At 40.2% G+C, this 24,720-nt stretch overlaps 1 protein-coding gene across 3 annotated transcripts in view; it reads left to right on the top strand.

Annotated features, from left to right (window-relative positions):
- The window catches only part of PCSK2 (proprotein convertase subtilisin/kexin type 2), a 109,564-nt gene extending 84,844 nt beyond the window's left edge, over positions 1-24,720 (top strand). For 2 of the 3 annotated variants that reach the window (XM_074537020.1, XM_005496050.4), the window contains 5 exons: positions 762-937; positions 14,951-15,166; positions 16,391-16,491; positions 18,456-18,683; positions 22,495-24,720. In XM_074537020.1, the coding sequence (XP_074393121.1) occupies positions 762-937; positions 14,951-15,166; positions 16,391-16,491; positions 18,456-18,683; positions 22,495-22,981 (1,208 nt within the window). In that variant the 3' untranslated portion in view covers positions 22,982-24,720. The remainder of the gene's footprint in view (positions 1-761; positions 938-14,950; positions 15,167-16,390; positions 16,492-18,455; positions 18,684-22,494) is intronic. The other variant, XM_026798493.2, reaches the window with a different exon arrangement.

The raw sequence follows: 24,720 nt of genomic DNA, 5'->3' as shown, positions 1-24,720 counted from the left end.
TTGTCCTATGTGTGAGGTACGATGGGTGTAAGGGCTTGCACTGCTGTCTGTTGCACTCTGGCTCACTTAGAGTCAACACTTTAAGGTTTTATGAAGTTGACATGTCCTAAGATTGTATCATTTAAACTCTTTAACTTCTGCTGCAATATGGGTTAAAGGAAGTGGGTTTTAGTTTGCTTTTTTCCTCCACATGCTGGCCGTATTTTGCTATTGCATCTGCATGTTGACAGAATGATATTTTTCCAGGAAATTGCTGTGTAGCATGTTTCCCTCCTTTGATTAAATTCTGGAGATGCACCCAAATAAACAGAAAAAAATTACTTGAAAAACTAATGACATGTGAACACAAAACTGAATGTAAGTTAGATGAGGGAGGGGACCTTACTCTTTTTTGCTAGCTTACAGAATCTTATATTAAATGCCATTGATATTATTTAAGCACTGAATTTCTAAGACTGCTGAATTCTGTTATTTTTATAGTGTTCTCAAAGATTAGATGGAAAGTACGGTGTAATTAGAAAGCTGACAATAAAGTTCTTTTTCTGTCTGGGCTGTGCTGCCTTGGTGGCTGGGTGTTTAATACTGGCATCCTGCTGGGTAAGCACACCCTGGTGACATGGGAATGTCAAGTGTAGAATTACTGAATGGGTAAAACTGCCAGTGACTTAAAATATCTGTAACTGGTGGCCTTCTGCAGGTGCATAGATTACATTTTGTGCTGGGTAGTGCATATTTCATGCTTATGTTGATTAAAACTACAGGTATTCGAATGCTCGACCAGCCGTTTATGACAGACATTATTGAGGCTTCCTCCATCAGTCATATGCCTCAAATCATAGATATATATAGTGCCAGCTGGGGACCAACTGATAATGGGAAGACTGTGGATGGACCTAGAGAGTTAACGCTGCAAGCAATGGCAGATGGTGTGAATAAGGTAACAGTTTTAATAATCTGGGTTCTGGGGCAGAATGGTGTGTACATGCTTGTGCAGAAAACAGTGACTTGGGAACACAATGCATTTGCACAAATTATCAAACTTTCACCATATTTCAAGGTTCCTTTGATGCTCTCTCTGCAATATTTTGGTATTGATTTTATTGTATAGTCTCAGCATACTCTGTTTATCTCTAGCCTGCTAATTGATGCTTTTCATAGGCCATTGCAGTCAAAATGGAAGAGCCTGAACCTGTTGAACCCAGGTTGAAATATGTCAGCTGAGCCACTGACACTGCATTTTCTGTTTTGGCATGTCACCAATTTAATTATTTTTTGGATTTGGAGTGTCTCTTGGATTACTCATTATATGGTCATTATTATAGCTGTGATTGAGCTGCAGCAATTCAGATGTCCCTGGACTAATATCATCCAGGAGACTCCTTGTTTATTCCCACATTCCCAGCTCCTTCTAGGAGCAGTCTGTGGTCTTTGTAAAAGACACTCAATATCAGTCTGTCATCTGTTTAACCGGTACACTGTAAGATGGTTGGAGGAAATGTGTGTGCCACAACTCAAAAATAAAATAAATTAGCCCAGACAAACCAACCTTGCATGGCTTTATCTCTACCTCTTTAGTGTCATGCAGCCAAGACAACCATGGGTGCCCCCTGGTGCTCTAGGGAATGAGCCTCCTCCCCTTGGCTGGTTGTAGATTGGTTTCTGTATTGACAAGACCTGAAATTACCCAGAACATCTGCAATGGTTTTCTGTGGGAGCTCCACAATTACTTTTCTATCCAAATTATTTCTTCCTTTTGCTTGTGCCAGATTCTCCCACTCTTCATCACCAGCTCACTGTAAGCAGCACATTCTGTTTACCATGTTTTGTGACATGATAATTCAATCTACCGCTGACAAGTAGTGAAGCATCTAAAGCTTTCTCAAATGCTGACCCTCGGATATTTTGCCTGTAACAAAGGGATTACAGTTGTCTTCATGCTTCCACCCATAAAATTGGCAATGTACTGCAAGAACACTGGAAGACTTGTCAAAAATTCCTTCTGTCTACTCAGTTTTTTAGTATAAACTGTACAAACCTCTGATGAGTTGAGTCCCTCTGAAGTCACCTTACACAGGCTGTGTTTCTTCTTGTGATTTTCATTTATCTAGTGTTTCCATAAAGATCCCCTTAAACACTTTGGTCTTGAGGAGAATCTTTCTTAGGTGTATGACAATTCTAGCAGCACCTTGATGTGTTATTGTTGCTTGATCTCTCTTCCACTTACGTTGGTTGTAGCAGATATAAACTTTGAACACAGAAAAGTTTCCATGTAATTTCTGTACTGTCCTCATCCAATGGAGAACTTGTGTAAAAGTAGCAAAAAAAGTGGAAGATTGAAAACTGAACTAGAGTTATTTTACCCTTCAAGAGAAGCAGATTTTAAATCATAATCATGGGGATTTTTTGTAATTTGGTATAAAAAATACCTTTGAATTAACTTGCTGTCATATTGCCCTATGCTTTAATTTGTGCAGTTACACTGGAATTAACCTTCTCTTTCAATGTTTAATATCAGAGTAGGGATTTTTCTTTTCTGTTTCATTGCTTGGTTGGAGTCCTATACTCAGAAGGTTGGGCATATTACCTTTTTAATACCTTGCCTTCAGGAGTGTTTGTGATTCTCTTCAAGAAATAATTTGCAGTATTAAGATAAAAAGGGGCCCTGAGATCACTTACGTTGAAGTCTCAGGAAAGAGAGAGCGCAGTGACAGTGATCTGTGCTCTGGCAAGGATTGCTTTTATGAGGAGACATATGTCTCTTTTATCAGGAGACGTAAAATTAACAGGAGAGCCTGCAGTAGTAAACCAGTTCTCTCGGCCATTGGAGAATTAGGAGGAATTGTACTGGATTCTACAAAAAAAAATATTGCTGTCTTGGGACAATTACACTTAACCTTGTAGTGGCAGTATCCCAGCTATCTCCTGGCAGTATGTGCACAGAAGATGGGACAGTTCTGTCCCAAATAACTCCCTCTGTGTTATGATCCTAGCTTTATCTACCCTTCTTTTGCTCATTACATTTCCTAATAGAACAGTTTTTTTGGGTATAGTTTGTTCTGATTTGGTTTTTTTGAAGAGCCAGATTTTCTAGAGGTATTTCAAGCTGTCAGTTGATACTGGGTATTCTCCATGATGCTCTGAAAAACCCACTACAGAGCTGGCTGCATGTAAAGGAAGACTAACAAGCCTTTGATATAATGCCCTTTTACCTCGTTTAGGTCTATAATATATGCATCACGTTCTCTATTGACTAAAAATGTAAATCTAGTTTATTATTATTTCTCAGTGTAACCCTCCTATCTTATTAAAAAGTATCTTTTGTAAACTGAGAGACAAAAAAATGTAGGAATTCTTTTTATCAGCCTAGAGCTGATTCTCACCAGTTATGGCTCATGACTTAATGATGAAGCTGAAATATTGGTGGGGAGGAAGCAACATGCTGAGAATAAAAATGTATTCTTAAATAAAAGCAATACTTCCAAATGTCCTAGAAGGCAAAATAAGAGCTCTTGCATGGAGCAAGATTAATATCCTTGCTTCTAATGCAATAAAATAAAAATCAGTATGTAAGAGCGATACAGAATTCTTACACAGAATGTGCATTTAATTGAATTGACAAACACAGGTTATCTTTGCCTTGCTGCCACCACACTTGGGAGCCCAGTTCAAAGAGGACACTGCCAAGTATTTCATCCTTCCCACAATCTCCATTCTCACTTTCATATCCTTCAGAGTTTCTCCTTCCAGAGCTACTGAGATTTGGGGATAACTAGTCGCCTGATAATGACAATATGATAAAAACTGCAGAAACTGTGAAACTTCAAGTTTATATGTCTGTTTTTATGTCTTGAAGCCAGCTGGACTAAGGCCAACATGTCTTCTATTTCTGATATATATTCTTCTAGCTGAAGATGTCCTGGCTCATTGCAGAGTAGAGTTGGACTGGATGGCCTTTAAAAGGGCCCTTCCAACCCAAACTATTCTCTGATTCTATTTTCTTACCTTTCCTCTTCCATTATCCATTCTTGGCATGTGTTAAACTCATTCTTGCCTTTGCCTTAATCATACCTTCATTTTGGTGGGCTGTTCGCTTGGAAGGTAAGTAGCATTAATAGAGGCAGCTCTGAATTAAGGACAACAATCTGTCATCACACTGGCAACTCCTTTACGGGCTCTCTTACTAATTATATCCAAGGCTAAGCACAAAATTATTAGTGTGTGCATGAACTGGGTGTCAGCATAACCCATGGAATCAGAAGTTATTGGGAAAGGTAGTCAAGCTGCTTTTTGTTGCTAAGATATTTTTTAATGTGATCTGGCTTCACCTGTGTTATCTCATGGCTTTAGTTCAAGGACAGTGGTCAGCAGCATGGCTGGGTCACTGAACATTGGTGGTTGCACTGCAAGGATATGTGACCTCACAGTTGAATTAGCAAGAATTTGGGAATGGGGATTGAAAGGAGTTTCATACACACAAAGGTCCACAAGTATTTGGCAATTACCAGCACTGGCCTGACACAGGTGAACACTCTTACCTGATGCAACTTTCAGCTGCTGGAAATTACTTATTTGGGATGTAACTGGAAAGGACTTTTAAAAACTTTTAGGTTTTAAAGATTAGACTGAAAGTTGTATGTTTACAGTACTTGTCTAATGAGGGGGCCTTGCATTCATTGTATGTATTGTATGACTGGACAAAGCAATCCTGTGTGATTTACATATCCCTTGTCTGAGCTGTGCTTACCCACTTTGGGGGTTAGAAGGCTTGGAGAAGGAGGTAGAGATGATGGAAATCTCTCTTAAATAGAGACTTTCTGTTCTTTAGTATCTTGCATCCGGAATTGTATCACCTGTCATCTTAAACAGGAAAAGGCTGTTGCAGACATCTTTTGTGAAAATCCTTTTCTTAGGATTTTTCCTGCTGAGAAGCTGAGAAGCTACAGCAACAAAATGTAAACAATGGTTATCTGCTGCTGTGGAATGCATCAGGTGTGTCTGTGATTAGGCCATCTTGAATGTTTACAATTAATGGCCGACCACAGACCAGATAGCTTGGACTCTCTGTCTGAGCCACAGACCTTTGTTATTTATTCCATTCTATTCTTAGCTAGCATTCTGAGAGGAAAACCTTTCCTTCTGTTCTTTAATATAGTCTTAATGTAATGCATATCATAAAATAATAAATCAAGCCTTCTGAACATGGAGTCAACATTATCGTCTCTCCCCTCACCCAAGAACCCCTGTGACCACGGTCACAAAAGGCAGCCTAGGTTAAGGACACATTTTATGGTATAACCTGATTGTAGTGTAGTGTCCAGTAAACACTTCTTATTTGCCATTTCATGAGTCTAGTTCTTTCCAGCTTCAGTTACTGGAATTTAAGGCAACAAAAAGAAGTAATCAAATAAGGTGGTCTCTTATCTATTGCATTTTTATGATGTAGACTTTTATATTAGGAGGTTGTGAGTGGTTGCTCATGGACTGAATGAATTCCTTGAAATTTCACCTTCTCAGCCAGAATATATAAGACATGAGCCATTTGTGCTTGTGCTGGTGAAAACATCACTGCTACCCTAGTGTAGTTCTACCTAAGAAAACAATGCCCAAGTACAGATTACCTAGGGAGCAGTATTAAGAATTCATAGTCACATCATGGCTTTGTAACTGGGCTCACCAATGAAGGAAGAATTGACAGTGTAAAAAACAAAAGGAAATATTTTTCATTTACCTCTCTCCAAGTGCACAGAAATTGTGTTATTATTCTTTGAAAATATCATGTTAATGAAGTATATACAGTTAGATGTCACATGCCTCTAACATAATTTTATTGTTCAACAGCTAAGTGAGGACAGGAAAATTTATTATATGACAACCATCTGATTACTCACTTTTTGAGGAAGCCCAGCAAGCTTCTTTATAACTTGGGAGCCCTTTACTATCATATTGCCATTGTGTCTGAAATATGCATTATAATTCCATGCCTTGTCTTTTTCATCTAAGATAAAATCAAACCTTATTAAAACCCCACACATGTTGTATCTGCTTGCAATTCTGAACCCTGGTCATCTGACAGGGATGTTTTCTAAGGAGGCAAGACAATAATGTAGCCTGAAAATGCTGATTTTGTTGTATCACTCTGCCCCCAGGAGTGCTTTTTTGCCTAATCTCTGTGCCACAGCTCAGCAGAGAACATGCTTTAGCTTCCCAGCAAGGCTGATACTGCAAGCTGGCAACCTTTGCACAATGCTTCCAGGAGCACAGATGGACCTATGAGGCTAGAGTTCATCACACCACTTGTGAATGCTGGCAAGGGAAACCACCAGCATTGTCACTGCTAAAGAGTAAATTGGGTGTGTAGAGTCTTTCTGAGTGATAATCTAGTTCAGAAATAATGAGAAGAGAATGAGATTGATTTCTTTGCAAATATTATCAATACTAAAATTAGGCCTGTAGAATTGTTGTATTATCACTTGTGGTGCACAGCCCAGCATCCAGCAAAAGAGAAATGGCTAATTAAAAGGTTTTGCCTTAGCATTTTCCAAGTTCCCTCTCGTTGCCCTGCTAGACTGAACCCTCCCTGAAACCTAATGCTGCCTGTCTTCACCAAAAATATAATTTTACATATATTTCTCTTGGCTAAGAGAAGCCCATCCAATTTCAACAGCAATTTAGATGTAGAAAATGGCTCAAACATTATTTTTAGCCAAAGGAGGTATTAACAATTAAGCAATTAATTATGGGTTGGCATATGTGAGTTCAGTACTCTTCTGTGACCAATTCTAAAATAAGTTACAGAAAGCCTTTTTATTAGAGTTTATGAATTATATGTCTTAGATTTTTTGAGCCTTGTATGCAGCAGTCTTGGAGTTTGGTGGTTATTACTTGACCCAAATAGTTTCAGAAATCTGCTAGGACAAACTGGACAGACAGTTATTAAAGGCAGCAAAATGTGAAAGGGGCACAAAAAGGAGAAGTATGTTGGAAGTGTGGTTCCAAATGATAGTTATCCTCTGCAGAGTAGCCAAGTGTTGAACTGAGTTCTTGCTCCTGCTAAAACAGCCTTTTCTCTTCCGCTGTTGAATACCAGAAGATTAGGCCAGCAGAGAAGGGACAGGGCCTTCATCAGTGGTGAATTTGAGAGGATAACACTGTTGCTGTTTCTTCCCACCTGAACTGCATGGCTTGTGGTTGTGCTGGGCTTTTCCAGGGTTATAATTCAGCATCTCCAGGCTTTCGGAAGGAACTGGAGAAGTGTAAAGGCATTCAGCTCAAACAGTGTAGCTGTGCGCCTAAACCTGTGTGGTGGCAAACTTTGGCAATCCAAGTATGTTTCCTGCTATGTTTTCTCTGAGGTATCTCTGAGGCTAAATCAAGGTTGCTTGGCTGGCTGTCAGAAATGTGTTTCTGCCTAAATTTTGCTTTAGGTTTTTAAAAGTGCCCAAGTCATCAGTATAGGAAAGGAGCAAAGGGATCCAAGAAGTCACAGGCTGCCAGATTGCTCTAGGCAAATCATCCTGGCAGCTGGAGGAGCCAGGGGAGTGAGAGATGTTAGGAATGCAGGAACATGCAGGCAGGCTCCAGAAAACCCTGGCAATACAAAAAATGGGCAGCAGTTCAGGGATGCCAAGGAGTCACTGCCTCCAGCTGACTTGTACTGCATAGCAACCTCTGCAGTAGGATGTTGCAGCCTGAATAGCTGCTAGGAAAGTCCAGGGTAAGGAAGCAAAAAGGGCCTTTGCATAGTATCAACAGATGTTTAATTCAGCTGGCCAGTGAGATGTTCAGAGTCCCAGAGCACCCACATGTGGAGGGTCCAGGTTCCCCTCTCTCAAGGAGCCCCCAGAGTGACCCTGGTCTCCGGGCAGTACTAAGATAAGGGCCAGTCGGGGGATAGGGAGGGAGTGGCTCAGGGACAGAGGAACAGACATAGGAGGAGCAGGGGAAGGAGCCAGTGGGGTCTTACGGGCTTTTGAGGGAAGCTTCTTGTGTTTCCCCAAGCCAGGGAATGCCCTCCAGGGTCTCCACAACTCCCCATTTTGAAATTATTAAGAAACCTTCTCTGAAGGATCAACTGAATCAACACAAAATGACAAAAACGCATAAAAACCCTCCACATGTGTGTGCTTTGGGACTCTGTTAAACATCTCACCACGTGGCTGAATTAAACCTCTGTGGATATTATGCAAAGACCCTTTTTGCTTCCTTACCCTGGACTTTGCTAGCAGCTATTCAGACTGCACAAATGGCGCACTGAACAGGTCTCTAGGAGAGACCTCTTCTCCTAGAAAACATCTGCACTAGACCACCCTGAGAATTTGGGCTTTTTTTACCCCAGTGTGGTGAGTTTGAAATTTTGGTTCCTTCCTCCTGTTACTCTCCGGTGTTGGGAAGAGACTGGGTTAAGATGGAAACAGCACTCACCCATGCAGAACAAGAAGTTTACCTTGTTATAAATGAGGTTCCATATCTCTAATTTAATAATTCACAGACTTAAAATTTAGCAGCAGTTTTTAATTGAGCAGCCATTTTATAATACAATCAAATATAATCCAGTAGTTACAAAAAGAAATTTGGCAGTGGCTCAGATGAAACATAAGCAAAAATTGATCAATTGGGATATGGGGAGGGCATCCCACCCTGCCTCACGTACAAAAGGCAAAAGGGTCCAAACACAACTTATATACTGTATGCTAATGCATATTCATCAATGTTTTCCCATAAATCTCCTCCTATTTTAGATTCTCAAAATCTATGTCACTCCACTGCACAGCGCATGCTCCTGTTGTTGCAAGTCCTCTGAATAACCTGGCAGGTGGTGTGTGCGCATTAAGCTTTATGTTATGTAAGTAAGCACTATGTTCCAATTAAGCCGTATTATTTTATAGATAAGACCACTATTTTAGACTCCTTGTCTGGAATTGTCCCAGTTTTTTTCTCTTTATTGTCCCGACTTCTCAAGGTCGGTCCAAACCAATAAATTTTTGGAAGTAATTTGGGAAATTTGAAAACTAAGACAGAATTCTGTTCTTTATTTAATGTGATGATGAAATGCATTCTGAATCTTGAGGACCATTTAAAAAACAGCTGAAAACACCTCCTCCGTGTTCCCCTCTTGGTGCCCCTGCACCTCCTCCCCTGTCACAGGGATAGACTCCTCTGGGTTCTCCACTGTTTATTTACTCCTGCTGCCCAGGTTGGCTCTCACCACATGGCCGCAGCCGCATGATCACATTCACGTGCTCAAGATGGCAGAGACCCCATGGTTGGAGCTGCGGGGTCCCCCCTTCTGCCCTCTGGTACTTACGCTTCCTCCCACAGACGTGTTTACCTTGGTTGCTATAGCACTGCGAGACAGAGCAGATGGTGATAGCCATCCCCCCTCGCACTGAGCAGCTGCTCCCACAGAAAACCCACGGCCTCCCCACTGCTGCTCCACATGGCCAGAGTGAGCTGGCTGATATTCGCTGCCCAGCCTGCCCCGTGGCAACCCGCTGTGTGGGGGTCAAGGGCAGGTGGGCAAGACCGGCGGGCCCAGGGTGCTGCTGTCACCGGGCAGGCGGACAGCCCCACCGGGGGATGGCTTAGAGCCGCAGTCCTGGCAGTGAAACTGCTGCCCCCATGCCAGCAGTGCCCACAGACACCAAGCAAGACAGACCCCTGAGAAGGAGAAGAGGCTGAAACTCAGCATGGCCACCAGCACTGGGAGTGTGATGAACTTTGCATGGCAGCACACCAGCACCAGCAACGCGTCTAGCACCACCAACACAAACACAAACCCACTGACAAAGGTAAAAAAGTCCTTGCCATGAACATTTTGGGGACAGTGAAATGGTTCAATGTCAAATACAGATACAGTTTCATAACCTGGAATGATAACAAAGATGTTTTTGTTCATAAGACTGCTATAAAAAAAATAACCCCAGGAAATACCTCCACAGTCTAGGAAATGGAGAAATTGTGGAATTTAATATAATACAAGGAAGAAATGGCCCCTAAGCAGCCGATGTGGCAAGACCTGGTAGAGTTCCAGTGCAAGGTAGTAAACATGCACCAGACTGCAAACCTGCGAAGCATTATCCACATCATAGAAGTCCTCCACACACCTACCAAGGAAATAGAACCCAAAAAATTCCTGTGGCATCTGTACCCCCCTCCCAATTTTCCCCTTTTCCTTTCCATTGTCCTGTTACTCTTTTATGTTCCCACAAATTCCCACCTCCCTTTCCCTTCACATATGGTCTCCCTCCACTAATCTTTTTCCCCAGAGTTCCTTTGTAATACCAGAGGGAGCGTGATTAGGAGGGAAAGAAAGGAAAGTTTCCCTAAGGTAACCATCTTTTTCTTAAAAGTTAATGATTTCTATTTAGAGTTTACAACAGGCACACCACCACTTACACTACCTTATACAGGATCTGTAACAGCCAACAACACTGCAACAGGTGACAGAGAACCAATCCCTGCTGAAGAAACCTTCTCCTGACTCAGTTTCCTGATAAACTGTACTAAGCAAACACCGCATCCCTCCTGCCAGCTCTAAGAAATCTGTTTGGACATTGGGGAGTCAGAGTTTTTTGCATTTTGAAAACTGTCTTATGAGTGCTTTTATGTGTTTTTGTCATTTTGTGTTGATTCAGTTGATCCTTCAGAGAAGGTTTCTTAATAATTTCAAAATGGGGAGTTGTGGAGACCCTGGAGGGCATCATCTGGCTTGGGGAAACACAAGAAGCTTCCCTCAAAAGCCCGTAAGACCCCACTGGCTCCTTCCCCTGCTCCTCCTATGTCTGTTCCTCTGTCCCTGAGCCACTCCCTCCCTATCCCCCGACTGGCCCTTATCTTAGTACTGCCCGGAGACCAGGGTCACTCTGGGGGCTCCTTGAGAGAGGGGAACCTGGACCCTCCACATGTGGGTGCTCTGGGACTCTGAACATCTCACTGGCCAGCTGAATTAAACATCTGTTGATATTACGCAAAGGCCCTTTTTGCTTCCTTACCCTGGACTTTACTAGCAGCTATTCAGGCTGCAACAATAGGTGGCTATGCAACAATCAAACAATCAAAGCTTCAGGAAACACTGGCTCAGGTACTAGCCCAGCAGGCATAATGAATGAAGAAAACAACAAAGGGGAAAAACATAGTTTAAGTAATGCCTCAAGTTACATCAAGTGAGAAAGGATGAAGTCTTCTGCCAACTCACTTTTGCAAGGTAGCTTGCAAAAGATATTTATCTAGGATTATGCACTTATGGAAGATCAGAAAAAGGGGTAAGAATATTTCTCGGGGAATGTTTCCTCATGGTGCAGCTTCCCACTAAAGACACCGGAAATAGAAAACCTGCTCTTTTCTTAAAGAGAGCTTCACAGGAACTGTCTGTGAATTACTAAACATATAGCCTTGCCAAACACTTAAAACTGGTTCAACTTGAATTGAGAACTGGGCCTCCCTTGGGCTGGTATTAAATCCACCATGATCCATTTTCATCTCTGAGTGAGATATATCTTCAGATGGCTCAGAAGGGTGAGTGCCAAGCCATGCATCACTTTTGGAGGAAATTAGCAAGTTTCTACAAGATTGTGGAGGAAAGATACTTTTTTAAAATGTATCTTAAAACCTTCCTGGTGTTGTGTTCTTCCTGACTCTTCTTCAGGCTCCCTCTGGTGGTTACAGTTGTATGTTACTGTTGCCTTCTTCCATCCCGTTTTTGGTCCACATGTACAGCAGCTTGAGTCACACCAGTAATATTTTTTAGGTTCACATAAGGTTGACATGCAAATCAGAGCTTTCCGTTCACTTTAAATATGACGTTTGGTAAATACAACTGGATTTTATTTTTCTTGCTTATCATAGAATCATAGAGTGCTTTGAGTAGGAACAGAATCTAATTCTTGAACCCCCACTGTGCCACGAGCAAGGATGCGGCCCACTAGATGAAGACTAGATCAGTTTTATTACTACTACTATCCAGAGAACTGAAAATTTACTTTTCCTGAAGCTGTATATTTCTACCTGGTAAACTCCACGATTCCTGAGAACAGCCACCAAACAGCTTGCCTGTGCAGGCAGTCTCTCTGTGGGATCTGACTGTGGGACATGTGAACAACAAGTCCTACGCATCATTACAAATAATGCAGTTGGACTGCTGTCAGTTTATTCCAGCAGTGTTTGCTTGTCTTTCAAGTCCTGGCTAGGAAGGAAAGGCAATTGAAATTAGAGTATTAAGAGATGAGTTGTAGGTTTTAACACTAAGACCAGTTATGGATATGACTCCTGTGAAAGCAATATCGTGAAGCCATTCTCAAAGTTACAGTAATTGCATGCATAAAACCCATCCCAGAGTTTCAGTTCCTCTGTGACTTCCTCTTGCTTCACACCAACAATATGTTACATGCATTTTCTGCCATTCAGCTACAAATCTCATTCATGGGGTAAAATTCTTGGCAGCACAAAACAGTCCTGCTGAGCATGGCTAAGTTTTTTTCTGTGTGCTGGACACTGCTGAGGTTAAATTCATGTTAGCACTTTAGTGAATTTCTCACATGAAATTGGAGTGTTTCCCTTTAAAATGTCAAGAAAGGAGATTGTTTAAGAACGGGTCCATACATGACGAGCATCCTATTCCTGCCACCTGCTTTCTGTGTTGGGCAGCCACCTGGTTTTTTGGGTCTAAGGCTGTCCAAAGCAGGTACAGAGTTGCAAAGTGGTGTGGTGATGTAGGTGGGCATGATGGCAGCAAGATTGGGATGTAGCCTCTGAAAGCAGTCCAAAGACAAGGTTTACGCCCGTAAACTAATGGCAGTCAGAGCAAAAGATGGGATATGGAAAAAGTTCAAGAGAAAAAAGGCACAACTGGTCTTGTTCTACTGAATTTTATTTTTAAAATAAATTGCTAGCATGATTTTGTTCTTCAAAGTACATATTTTTGCAACAGTATCCTCCTCCCTTAAAATGCAACTGATAGCAGGCCTTTATGGAAGTTCTTAGATGGATTTCAGAGAGCTTTTTCATAGTCATTATCTTTATTATGAAAATTTGTGTCCTGAGATGTTACATATCCCAGTGTCAGCAATCCTGCTGTGCAATTCAGTGAATTATAATGCAACTCACTAACGTGCTTGAAATAACGAGGTTGCTCTGTTCAGTGGGGTGCAATGAAAAATAGAAGCTACTGCTGGGAGCTCAGATTTGATTTAAAATCCTGACTGAAAAGGTTCCCTATTAAAATGCTACTGCAGCTTACTACGTTTTTATATTCATTAACTTCCCTTTCATGCTGTGCAGTGAGAAGACCAGAAGAAATTTTTTAGTCTTTTGCTCAGTGCGTCTAAACAGTGTGTTAAATTCTAGCCTTGCAGACTTCTGGTGATCTTGGAAGTAAATGTTGGACTACTTGAACTAAACGTAGAGAGAAATGGTGGCTGTGCTGGAATCAGTTGGAGATCTGAGCTTTGAGTTCCTTACCACAGATCTTTCCCTGAGAGTTGAAGTTCTCACATCTGACTCTTTCAGACAGCTCCTACCTCTTTCTGACTATGGAATTAAAAGGAGCTGAGTTGATCCTTTCCCACTACCTGCCTATCTAGAAGCTGGGGAGAGGGTATGGATTTCTTTTGTTTAATTAATGGCAAGCCTTTATAGTAGCCCTTCAGCTTCAGTCAGTCCTGTCCATCTCAGAATATTTGCGGGACTGTTTTTCTGTAGATTTTTTGTAAGGCCTTGTAGTTTTATTTTCTCCTTAAAAGTAGAATCTGGTTTGTCAGAAAAACAACTCTGAGCCAATCATACCTTTGGAAAAAGAAATGTATTGAGAGAAAATAGTGCTGGTAGAGCTTTTTAGCCATTGTCTGAACCAAACTGGATCTTACAAACCCAGCCTGTGAGATGACCTATGTCCCTTTTAAAACACTTTTCCTCATAGCACTTAGACCATGGCATAAATGCTAATGAATCCATAAAATGTCTTGGCATGTGCCACAGGAGCCTTCAGGGTGTGAAGCAAACCAGGTGATAAATTGAAGTGCTTTGTGTACACAAGATTGCTGAACTGGCTTTGGCTGCCATTTACCTGGATTTAATAACCTGCATAGATCTGTGTATCACAGCTGAAGTTGCATATATGTTTTATTTGTGCCATATTTCTCCTTTATAGATGCTCAGGTTTACAATTAGATGTGTAGTTGTTTTGCCAATTGATGGAGATGATTTAAAGGACATGGACACCAATAAAGAATGGCCTTATTTTACTGCTAATACTGAGGCAACACAGAGGTGAAACAATACATTTAATAAAACAATAAGTTTACTATGCATTTGGCTTCAGCAACAAACAAAACAAGCAAGATAATGCAATTAATAATTACTATATGAGAGACAGAGAATAGTGATTGAGAAAGATACATCACCAATTGCCTAAATACTTTGCCATCATCCAGAACCCACAGCCATTGAGTCTGTTGCAGTGGCTATTTGGAGAACTTTCCAGGGAACTGGGAGGTCCTAAAAGTGCGTTCACTCCTAAGTGAAGTCTCCAAAGTCACTGCAAATGAAGTGTTCCAGCTTTTATAACACACTTCCCAACCAACAGGGACCAGGGCTTGGCAGAGCGCAGGCCATGGTGGGAATAGAGTTTCTTGTAAATAAACATCTGGTGATGTCAGTTTGGAAGGTTTCTTTAAATGATACATTTGTTAACATATCTTGCAGATAGGTACATAAGGTCATGTGAAAGTTTTTAAAGCAGCCAGTTTCATGTTAAAGCAGCTTGGTCAGTCTGTATGCAAGATTCTTTTGTTAAATGGCTAACCATAGACAGTATCTAGTTCATGATTTTCAGGATTCATCTAAAGTCAACTTTGGCTTGAGCCTGTTGTTCAGGCCTGAGCACTTCAGAAGTTTAAGTTGCTGCTATCTCCTATTTGCTGTTTAACTCCAGAGGGTTGATTTTCTCCTCTCACAGGGCCGGGGTGGAAAAGGCAGCATCTATGTCTGGGCCTCTGGAGATGGAGGCAGCTATGATGACTGTAACTGTGATGGTTATGCATCGAGCATGTGGACAATCTCCATCAATTCTGCCATAAATGATGGACGGACAGCTCTGTATGATGAAAGCTGCTCTTCAACCTTAGCCTCCACCTTTAGTAATGGGAGGAAGAGAAATCCAGAGGCTGGTGTGGTGAGTCCTGATACTATTGTGCTGCTGTTGCTGTCTTTGTGCATGATGTATATCTATCTGCATGACCTATTGCAACTCTGTGTACTTTTGAGCAGCAGATGGTTCTTTGTTGTGAGGAATATTTTCTCATTTGCAGTATCTGATGGTGCCAAAACTGTCAGCTGAGAAGATGTGGGATTTTTACTGAGAACAGAATGATCTTTCATCTTTTAGAGCTTCAAAGGAAAGGCGGTGCTTTCCTTTATCAGAAACCAGATTACAAAGTTCAGTTCAGTTCACTGTCCTCTTTGTGGAGGACAGTGTGACAGAAGGTTTCTGTAAAAATCTAAGTTAACATCTGAGATAATATTTTCTTGTACTGGCAGACTTCTGCTGTACAAGCAGCACAGAGCAGAATGACATTTAATCACCCACAGAGGACATATAGGGGTTCAGATTACCAGAGCCTGCTGTTGCTGCTGGGCTGTACCTACAGCTGGAAAACAGGCAAGTTCTGTTCAATTGTATTTGGGATTTTCTTCCACTGTAATGATCATCGCTCTTCAGCACCTTCAGAGTAGTTCAGTTTACAGAGTGGAAAATGCACACATGCTGACTCAAAGTTATTTTTTGCAAAAAGCTGTTATACATTTTCCATGGCCCTGTTTCAAATCCCCAAGACACACTGTGCAATCCTAAATGCCCATATGCAGTAGCAGACAGAGCACTATTTTCTGTCTTCAGTCAGCTCTGTGATGATACCAGCCAAAATGATCTGTGGCATCTTTGTAATTATTGCCATAAAATGCATTTCTGAGGGTTTTTTTCTGGTCTCTGCTAGTGACTAATCTGCACAGAAGACAGCAGCCTGGTGCTGCTGCTGGTCTCGGAGTTGGACAAATGTTAATAAATTCAATAGTGTTACCAATTCTAGTTTCAAGTCTTTTTGATAATCAGAAATGAATTTAAGGCCTTTGGTTAAGCCATGTTTGTTAGAAGTAGATGGGTTCTAAGTGATAATGACCACTGGTTTACTACCTGATGACTTGCTCTTTCATTTATGCTCTAAATGTGTCTCACTTTGGTTTTAAATTGATACACTTTTCCAGAAAAGAGAACAGAGCATGGGCATAAATACAATGAAAGAGCAAGGGCACTAACTCCACTTTCTGTATTTTTCTGAGTCTGTAGCTACAGTGAAAATAGGATATCTAGTTTTATTAATTACATCTAATGTCATTGCAGGCTACAACAGATTTGTATGGCAACTGCACCCTGCGTCATTCAGGCACATCTGCAGCTGCCCCTGAAGCAGCCGGAGTGTTCGCCCTGGCACTGGAGGCTAAGTATGCTGTTGAGAAATTCCTCATGGGCTCTAGAGAGGAGAGGGGCTGTGGTTTATTTAATGGTGTTCATCATTTCAGTTTGCTGGCTGTGGCATGAGGCTGCAATAACCAGCTCAAAAACCACCTTGTACAGTAGTAACGTGCATGGTGACTTGCAGATGGAGCAACAGCCTTGCCAAAGTTGCATGGCAGATGTATTTTGGCTGTTTGGCTCTCTCTGTGTCCTCCCCATCCTCTGCATCTGGGAATTAGACTTCTCTAGCACTGTTTGGAGGAAGAGATTATTTAATTTCTCCACACTGTGAAATGTGAATGCCCAGCCTATAAAAATATAAGAATGACCCAGTAATATGAGACAGGAGTTCATCTTGTGCCAGGATACTGTCTGCAATGACAGATGCTTAGGAAGAGGACAAGAAGTGAGGATCTTACAACAAGGGCTTTGTTGATCCATGATTTATAGAGACAGCAGTGGGTCTCTTCTGTTTAATAGCCACAGGCAGATTGATCTTCTTTGGAGTTGTCTAACTCTTTTTCAGATTGTCTGTATTTGGCACCTAGGTCATACAGTAAAACCAGTTCCTCAATACTTTTTTTTGCAATGGTGGTGTGGATTTTCTTTGTTTTCTTTGTTTCCTTAACCCATTTCTGGTAGCTTGCTTCTGTGTTGTGTAATTGCTCTGTTACATGAAGGAATAAATATCCATTGTCTGTTTACTATGTCCATGGTATTCCTGACACTGGAACCATTTTTATATCTTGAAATCATTACCTTCTTCTCTACTGATTAGGAAAAGTTTTCCTTTCAATATGTTAATTTTTTTTTTTCATGAACTGAGGCAACATGTGCTTAATTACAGAGCTTCAGTTGCTGTAACCACAGCATGAAGTGAGTACTATGTGCATAGTTTCCTTCAACAGTGCAGAATAATGAAGATTTGTGAGTTATTTCACAATAACAGAGCAATGGCTATCGTGCTCAGAACATGACTTGGTCCAAGTCTCATTTTTCAGGTTTTATACATGTAAAACACATGCCAAATGTTAAGCTTTGGATGATCATTCCTTCTACTATCAAATTAATTCAGTGGGACAGCCACTATATAAAATATTAATATGGCCATAAAAATGTAAAGGTTTAATGAATTTTCTGACCACTAAATGTTTAAACTGGACTGGAACCTTAATATCTCAGTAATAATTATTCTTTTTCATTTGAGCTACCCATAAAGACTGGAATTACTCTGCCATTATAATGAATAGGAATTAGACTTAATACCCCTGGCTTGCGCTAGAATTTCTAGGCTTTGCTGAGAAGGCAGCAGGAGAGAGAAGGAACTGTCAGTGTCTCCCATATCCTTCTGGCTGTATTGAATTGTATTGTGCATCCTGGATGAGCCTTGCCAGGAGTCACTGACAATCTCCCATGAAGCGTGTTCTTGCCTGCATTATGTCTGTCAGCTCATACACAATATAGGACTGACATGTCTCTCAAACCAGACCAATCTATGAAATAGAAAGTATAGCTTTAAGATATGGAGCAAGCTTTTAAAAGATCTCAATAAGAATGATGCAAGCCATATCTTCTTTTCAGCTGTCTTGTGTCACCTTGGCGAATGACAGTAATTGGCTGTTCTGGTGTACATTCAGCACATACATGCCTATTACTTGGGGCACTGAAAGCTTAAAAGCACATCCTTTTAGGCTGATAGTTTGAATCAGAAGTGGTTTTGCAGTTTTGGAGAACATATTTAGAAAAGTACTATATACTTCAAACCTATTCTTATTCCCACTGAGCTCAATAGAAGGACCAATAGAAGCTTTGTTACTGATATTTGTGTAGTTACAATTTCAGTATTATTCATGGAAGCAAACTTTACCCAAAGCCTTACTCAAGCACAGTTTTTCTTTAATATCTGCTTGGAAATACTGTAATGTTTGTTTCTCATGTTGCTCTTCCACAGCTTGCATCTGACATGGAGAGACATGCAGCATCTGACAGTGCTCACCTCCAAGAGGAACCAGCTTCATGATGAGGTTCACAGGTGGCGTAGGAATGGTGTTGGATTGGAGTTCAACCATTTGTTTGGCTATGGTGTCCTAGATGCAGGAGCCATGGTTAAGATGGCAAAAGACTGGAAGACTGTTCCTGAGAGATTCCATTGTGTTGGAGGGTCAATACAGGAACCTGAGTAAGTGAATAGTCTGGTGGATATGTTTGGCTTCTTCCAGGCATCTGGAAGACCGCAAGCATTAAATTATATTGACAAAGACAGTTAAAGAAATTTAATGAGGTTTTTTTGTTTCCTAAGAAACTGTAACATTACCAGTAATGAGTTGATAAAACATTTTTTATTAACAATGCTTGATGAAACTATATGATTTTTCAGTTCCTGGCTTGTTGGAGCAGTACATTCTATAGCCCATCCTATATGCTAGTGCCAATAGTGTAAATGGCAACATCCATTTCTCCTGGGCACTCGCAGGTATATTTGTGCTAAAGTTTCTATGAATAAAGAGCCGATCCCCAAATGAAAATTGGGGAGACTAGCACTGTAAATTACATAAACTGCTGCCACATGAAATATCTATCAGCCAGGTCATATCTCATTCTGAGATTCTTCAGCAGACAATTTTATCTCCAGAAGACTGAAGCAATCATCTACAAGTACCAGCACTGAGCACTATAGCATTTAATTGTGCTTGCTTTGAGCTCTTAAATTCTCTAATTTCAGGATAGGTAGTCAGGTTATTTTCTGATTTACCTTTAGTTGCTAAAGTGAATGAGTCAACGAATGAATGAATGCTAATTGACTACAACAGCTTTAATTACTTTAATTTAAGTAATTGAATTTACTTAAATTTAAGTAATTACTTAAATTAGTAATTACTTAAATTAGTAATTACTTTAATTTAAGTAATTGAAATACTAACTTAATAATGGCCTGAATTATATCTATACCATTTGAAATTTGACTTTCCAGTGCCATTTTTGAAGCGAACATTATTCTATTGGAAAAAGAAAACAAACTAGGATGCCACCCTAGCGCATAGCTCAGCCAGGGAAAGAGTGGGTTTTCCCCCAACCTTGCAAATTGAATTTGCATGATTCAAGGTTCTGCAGCTGAGCTCTGAATTTTAATTTATCTGTCCTATGCATACTCACAGGTAAAAAACAAATGAGAATACCAAAGCTAGTTTTAGGATATCTCTAGTTTATTAATAATTAAATGCACAATAATCTCATTATCTTAAGCTCCATTTACTGAAATGGGGATCATCTTAGAGGAGGAAAGAACATTTATTTCCTTGGGCTGTAAGGGTGTCTCGCTGTATATTGCCTGACACATCTATATATTAACAGTACTGTTGTAATATTTGTGTTCCCCAATGAAAATGTCACTGACAGGAGATGAGAAGCATTATGAAGTGCAACATGTACATTTTTTTAATTGCACGGTAAAAAAATTAGCTAGCTAAGTCCCAGCATCTCCAGAGATTCTTTGGAAATTAAAACTCTGCATTTTTGCTGTAGATAAGTGGGTTGTTCTTTTGGTTTGGCTGAAGCAACATTTTCTATGTATTTTCTCTATATTTTTATTTAAGTATGGATGTTTTTATATATAACATATGTATTTGATGTAGATTTATGAAGGTGAGTAGTTGATACAGAGGTGTGTTTTAGAGCAGCATTGTCAATTAAGCAAAAGGCCAGGAAATAATTAACAGACATAATATACTGTGTACTGAACACAACCAGTATTTAAAACAGAAACATTTGTTAGCAATAGGAATTTTTCCTGACAAGGGTTCTGGCTGGTTTAGGGAAATACAAAATTTTAAGAAAACATAGTCCATTAACTGAGGAACAGGAGCACACAGGAGCTCCCTCTGCTCATCTCCCACTAGGTACTACACCTGCAAATGTGAATATACTATATATAATCTCCCACTGGCTTCTATGCCATGGACATACTATATGTATATGTATATGTATATGTATATGTATATGTATATGTATATGTATATGTATATGTATATGTATATACACAAGTTGGGTAGTGGCGCATGGTAATGCTGTGGAAAATCCACTTTCTCTTCTTCACCTTTGTGTCAGGCTTTTCCATTAATCCTGGTTCTTTTTGTTTCTTTAGAAAAAATCACCTAGACTACAATAATTAGTCTAGTGAAGCGGAGACTATTTGATCCTACTTAATAGGAAAGGGGGAAACAGAGGAAGCGTATTCTCGTATTTTTAGAGAGCTGAGAGAGCTTTTGCACTGCAGTATTTGAGAATGTGGAGAGAAAAGCTTTTTGCAGCTGTCAAACGTTCTGCAGAGCAGATGTAGTGGGAACATACTGCTCTTGCTTCTTTGGGCTTTAGTCTGGACAGGAAGAAAAGACTCATACTGTGATGTCCCTCCTCATTAACTGAAGGTGAAGGAGATAAAACAATTGTCACATCTCTGGGAATGAAGCAGTGTTTGACAAAGCTTTGTCCACTGTGTGAAAAGGCTGTGAGACAGCATGAATTCAGATTGAGTTGAGATTGAGGCTTCCCATGCAGAGAAACTGCAAGCACGTGGCAACTGTGAAATTACAACCCTTCACATCTGTCTGCATATAGTGCATTTTTCTTGTGCTTTGACGTGTCAAATAAGTATCTCAAGGGTATTATATTAGATGCTCAAATGTTTTAGCTATACAATATTTATGTTATGCCAACTTCTGCTCCATAATGCTCAGAACAACACAGGTTTTTCAGGTTAAGTGTTTAAATGCCTTGAGGATCTTGATCTAAATGATGTTTTGCTCTGCAAGTACTTTCAAGAAGGTAATACTCAGTGGAAGGGGGACAGAGATTGGCCTGAGCCACATACCACACTACTACAAGTGTAGTATCTGGAGCTCATCTCAAGAAGAAAAGAATTAATGGAAGCTAGGCTTGAATGAAATGCTTTCACTGGTCTCTAAAGAATGTGGTATTTCATTAGCAGAGGGAAAAAGCTGGTACTGATTTCTTTTGAAAAGAAGGTATTCATTACCACAGGGTAGTTAATGCCCTTCAAAAGATTCTCAATTTGCACAACTAAGGTCAGGGAGAAGCCACTGGAAGACAAGATAATGACAAGGTGACTGGACTCTTTTGTGTCCTGGTCGCTTTCATAATGATTGCTGTAATTCTTGTCTTTCGATTATTTCTTTTAGAAAGAGAAAAATGTCACACTGCTCAAAGAACACTGATCATGAAGATGTAGAGCATTTTTTACACTTTCAGTGTATTTTGCCAGCCAGTTTCTGAGGCAGTGGGTAATTGAAGTTGCATCCTGACCCCAACAAGTTAAGAAGGCACTTTACAGGCTCGTCTCCCCACCCCCGGGCCAGACAGCACTTTGGTAACTCAGTAAACATGTGCAGCTTCTTTCCTTGGTGTATGTACTCATGTACAAGAGCTGTTCAAGGATGGAAATCTTTGTGGAAAACTATTTTTCAAATGAGTCAACTCCAGCATCCCACACTTATGCTGGTTTCCAAAGCAGAACAAGGACATAGGCTTTAATATGACTGCACTGAAATTTTGTTTTCTCTTCAACACCAGAGAGCCATTTGCTGCTGTCATTTAAGGAAACTGACATGACTGACTACTCGTGGTTCTTTTACTGAGTATGCACATTATTATGCAATTGCCCAATATAGGAGTGATAGGTAAAGACAACCATTTAAAAACCTTAAAAAGCAGTATGTGCTTCTAAAATTTTATTACTTCTCTCTTTCTGTAGGTGTACCTTTCATAATTATTTTCAAATTAAGGTTTTGGTATAATTTTCTAAAAGGGGAACATTTGCTTTCTGACCAGGTTTGCAACTATATTATTTCCTTACTTCTTCATGTATTAATAAGGAAAATCATACAGTGTTTTTCTGTGAGGCACTAAAACCCACTACTTTTAGCATTAGCCATATTGTACTGTTTTAATTTGCTTAATTATCTTTTGACGCACAGAAAGATACCACCAAGTGGCAAACTGTTCCTCACACTGACAACTGATGCTTGTGAGGGGAAGGAGAACTTTGTCCGGTACCTTGAACATGTGCAGGCAGTTATAACTGTGAATTCCACTCGGCGAGGAGACCTCAACATCAACATGACCTCACCAATGGGAACAAAGTCCATTTTGCTGAGCCGGCGCCCCAGGGATGATGACTCCAAGGTGGGTTTTGACAAATGGCCTTTCATGACGACTCACACTTGGGGAGAAGACCCCCGAGGCACCTGGGCTCTGGAGATTGGGTTTGTTGGCAGCCAGCCCCAGCGGGGTGTGCTGAAGGAGTGGACACTGATGCTGCATGGGACTCAGAGTGCACCGTATATAGACCAAATCGTAAAAGATTATCAGTCCAAGCTGGCCATGTCCAAGAAGGAAGAGCTGGAAGAAGAGTTAGATGAAGCAGTGGAGAGAAGCCTGAAGAGTATACTGAGCAAGAAGTAGTGCTGTGTTGCATGACGGTGTCTTTCCTTCCCCAGACCCCTCTACTCACTGTTCTGCTGTCCAAACCTCTGTGTTAGATGTATTACAATGATTGTCTCTCTAGACAAGTTATCATCCTTTCTTGATTTTAAAGTCATATATCTCGTCAATAATTATTTTACTTGCCACTGAAGCAGTCCATATTTTATCTCTAAGCCAAAAAAAGTACTCCCACCAAATAGTATGTACAGTTTGTGACTGTAAATGATGATTTTTCTTTTGTGTCATACAAATAGGTAATAACCTGTGAAGAAATTAATGGCTTTTCCCTTCATATTTCTGTGATATATGCTTGTATTTTTAAAAAAGTTAATTTTTACACTGGAAGTTGGTGATAATTGAGCACATTTTAAAAAAATGACAGAGAGAGGGAATCACAAAGAGATTGTCTGGAGAGGTCTTTGAACATGCTCCTTCTGCATCACTGACTTGAGTGGGACTTCCTCCATTGGGTTTAACCAAAGTACCATTAGACCCCACAAAAAGGAATAATCCAGAGATAAGGAACATTCACCAATCTGACTGGCAGAAATCCAATTCTTTTGAGAGTTTACAGTTACACTACATACACACTTCAGGTACAGGATGGATCAACAGATATGCAATAAGGAACGCAAAGCAATGACAAAGCTGGGTGGCAGGGAGAAGTGATTGAAGCACAAATCCCAGTTTTGCTAGAGTTTTTTATTAGTTTGGTTGTTTTGGGGATTCTTTTCCTGTGTTGTTGTTGTTGTTGTTGTTTTTTGTTTTGTTTTGTAATTTTAGCAATTTAAATCAATTTACCATCTTACAGCAGAGCAAGCACATAGGAATGAGCTGTTGGATTTCTGGCAGCTTGTGTGCATCTTCTGGTCTCTCTACTGAGATGTTCTCCAGCACTGTAAAATGAGGCTGTGTCAGCATTACCAACCACAGACACCTGTTTTCTGGGGTTTGCAACCCAGCTGCCAGTAAACTGCTGTGGGGAAAATTTGAGGCACACTGTTTCAGTCCCAAAGCAATTTTTAATTTAAATTTCATTTTAAAGCTATATATTTGCTGGTATTATGTTATACAAATATATTTAAGGAGAAAAATATGCTGAAGTTTTTAAAGTGTAATGCAATGTTGGCCTTCTTGAGAAATAAAATGTAGTACATTTGGGAAGATTTGCTGGCAGTCATTGATTTTCTGTTTAAAGTCAGTCCCACCTTTACTTTTTGGGCATGAGTTAAAGTCCATTTCTCTCACCCTCAAGAGTATGCTCTGGCTATTGCTGCAAAACATAACATTCTCCCTGGTTGGAATTACTGATGGAAGCAACCACTACATGTTCTCAGGTGTGACATCCCAAATTTGACCTTTGAGAAATAAAGAGTCTTGATTCTGCAAATATTTAGGCACTTGCACTAAAGCCCATCAGTGGACCTACTTAAATGGTAATTTTAAGCAGATATTGCAGATCTTTGCAGGATCCAAGATCTACATTTTAGCAGTGACTAGTTTCAGATTTTTTAAAGTTATTTTTAATATGCAGAGTATGAATCTAAGATGCTTTAATAAGAGTTGTTCTGGTTGATCCGGTGCATAGTAGTAGAAACACATTTAGTAGGTAAATATTTATCTAACAAATTAAAAACATAACCCAAAGATTCTATGGTGAATGTGTTTCACTTAATAATGTATGAGAATAATGTTAATAGAATAATGTTAATTCAAGA

This window comes from Zonotrichia albicollis, chromosome 3 (assembly GCF_047830755.1).
Source record: "Zonotrichia albicollis isolate bZonAlb1 chromosome 3, bZonAlb1.hap1, whole genome shotgun sequence".
In the NCBI taxonomy this organism is placed as follows: domain Eukaryota; kingdom Metazoa; phylum Chordata; class Aves; order Passeriformes; family Passerellidae; genus Zonotrichia; species Zonotrichia albicollis.
Note: the sequence above shows the minus strand (reverse complement) of the source record. Positions and strands in the feature narration are given on the sequence as shown.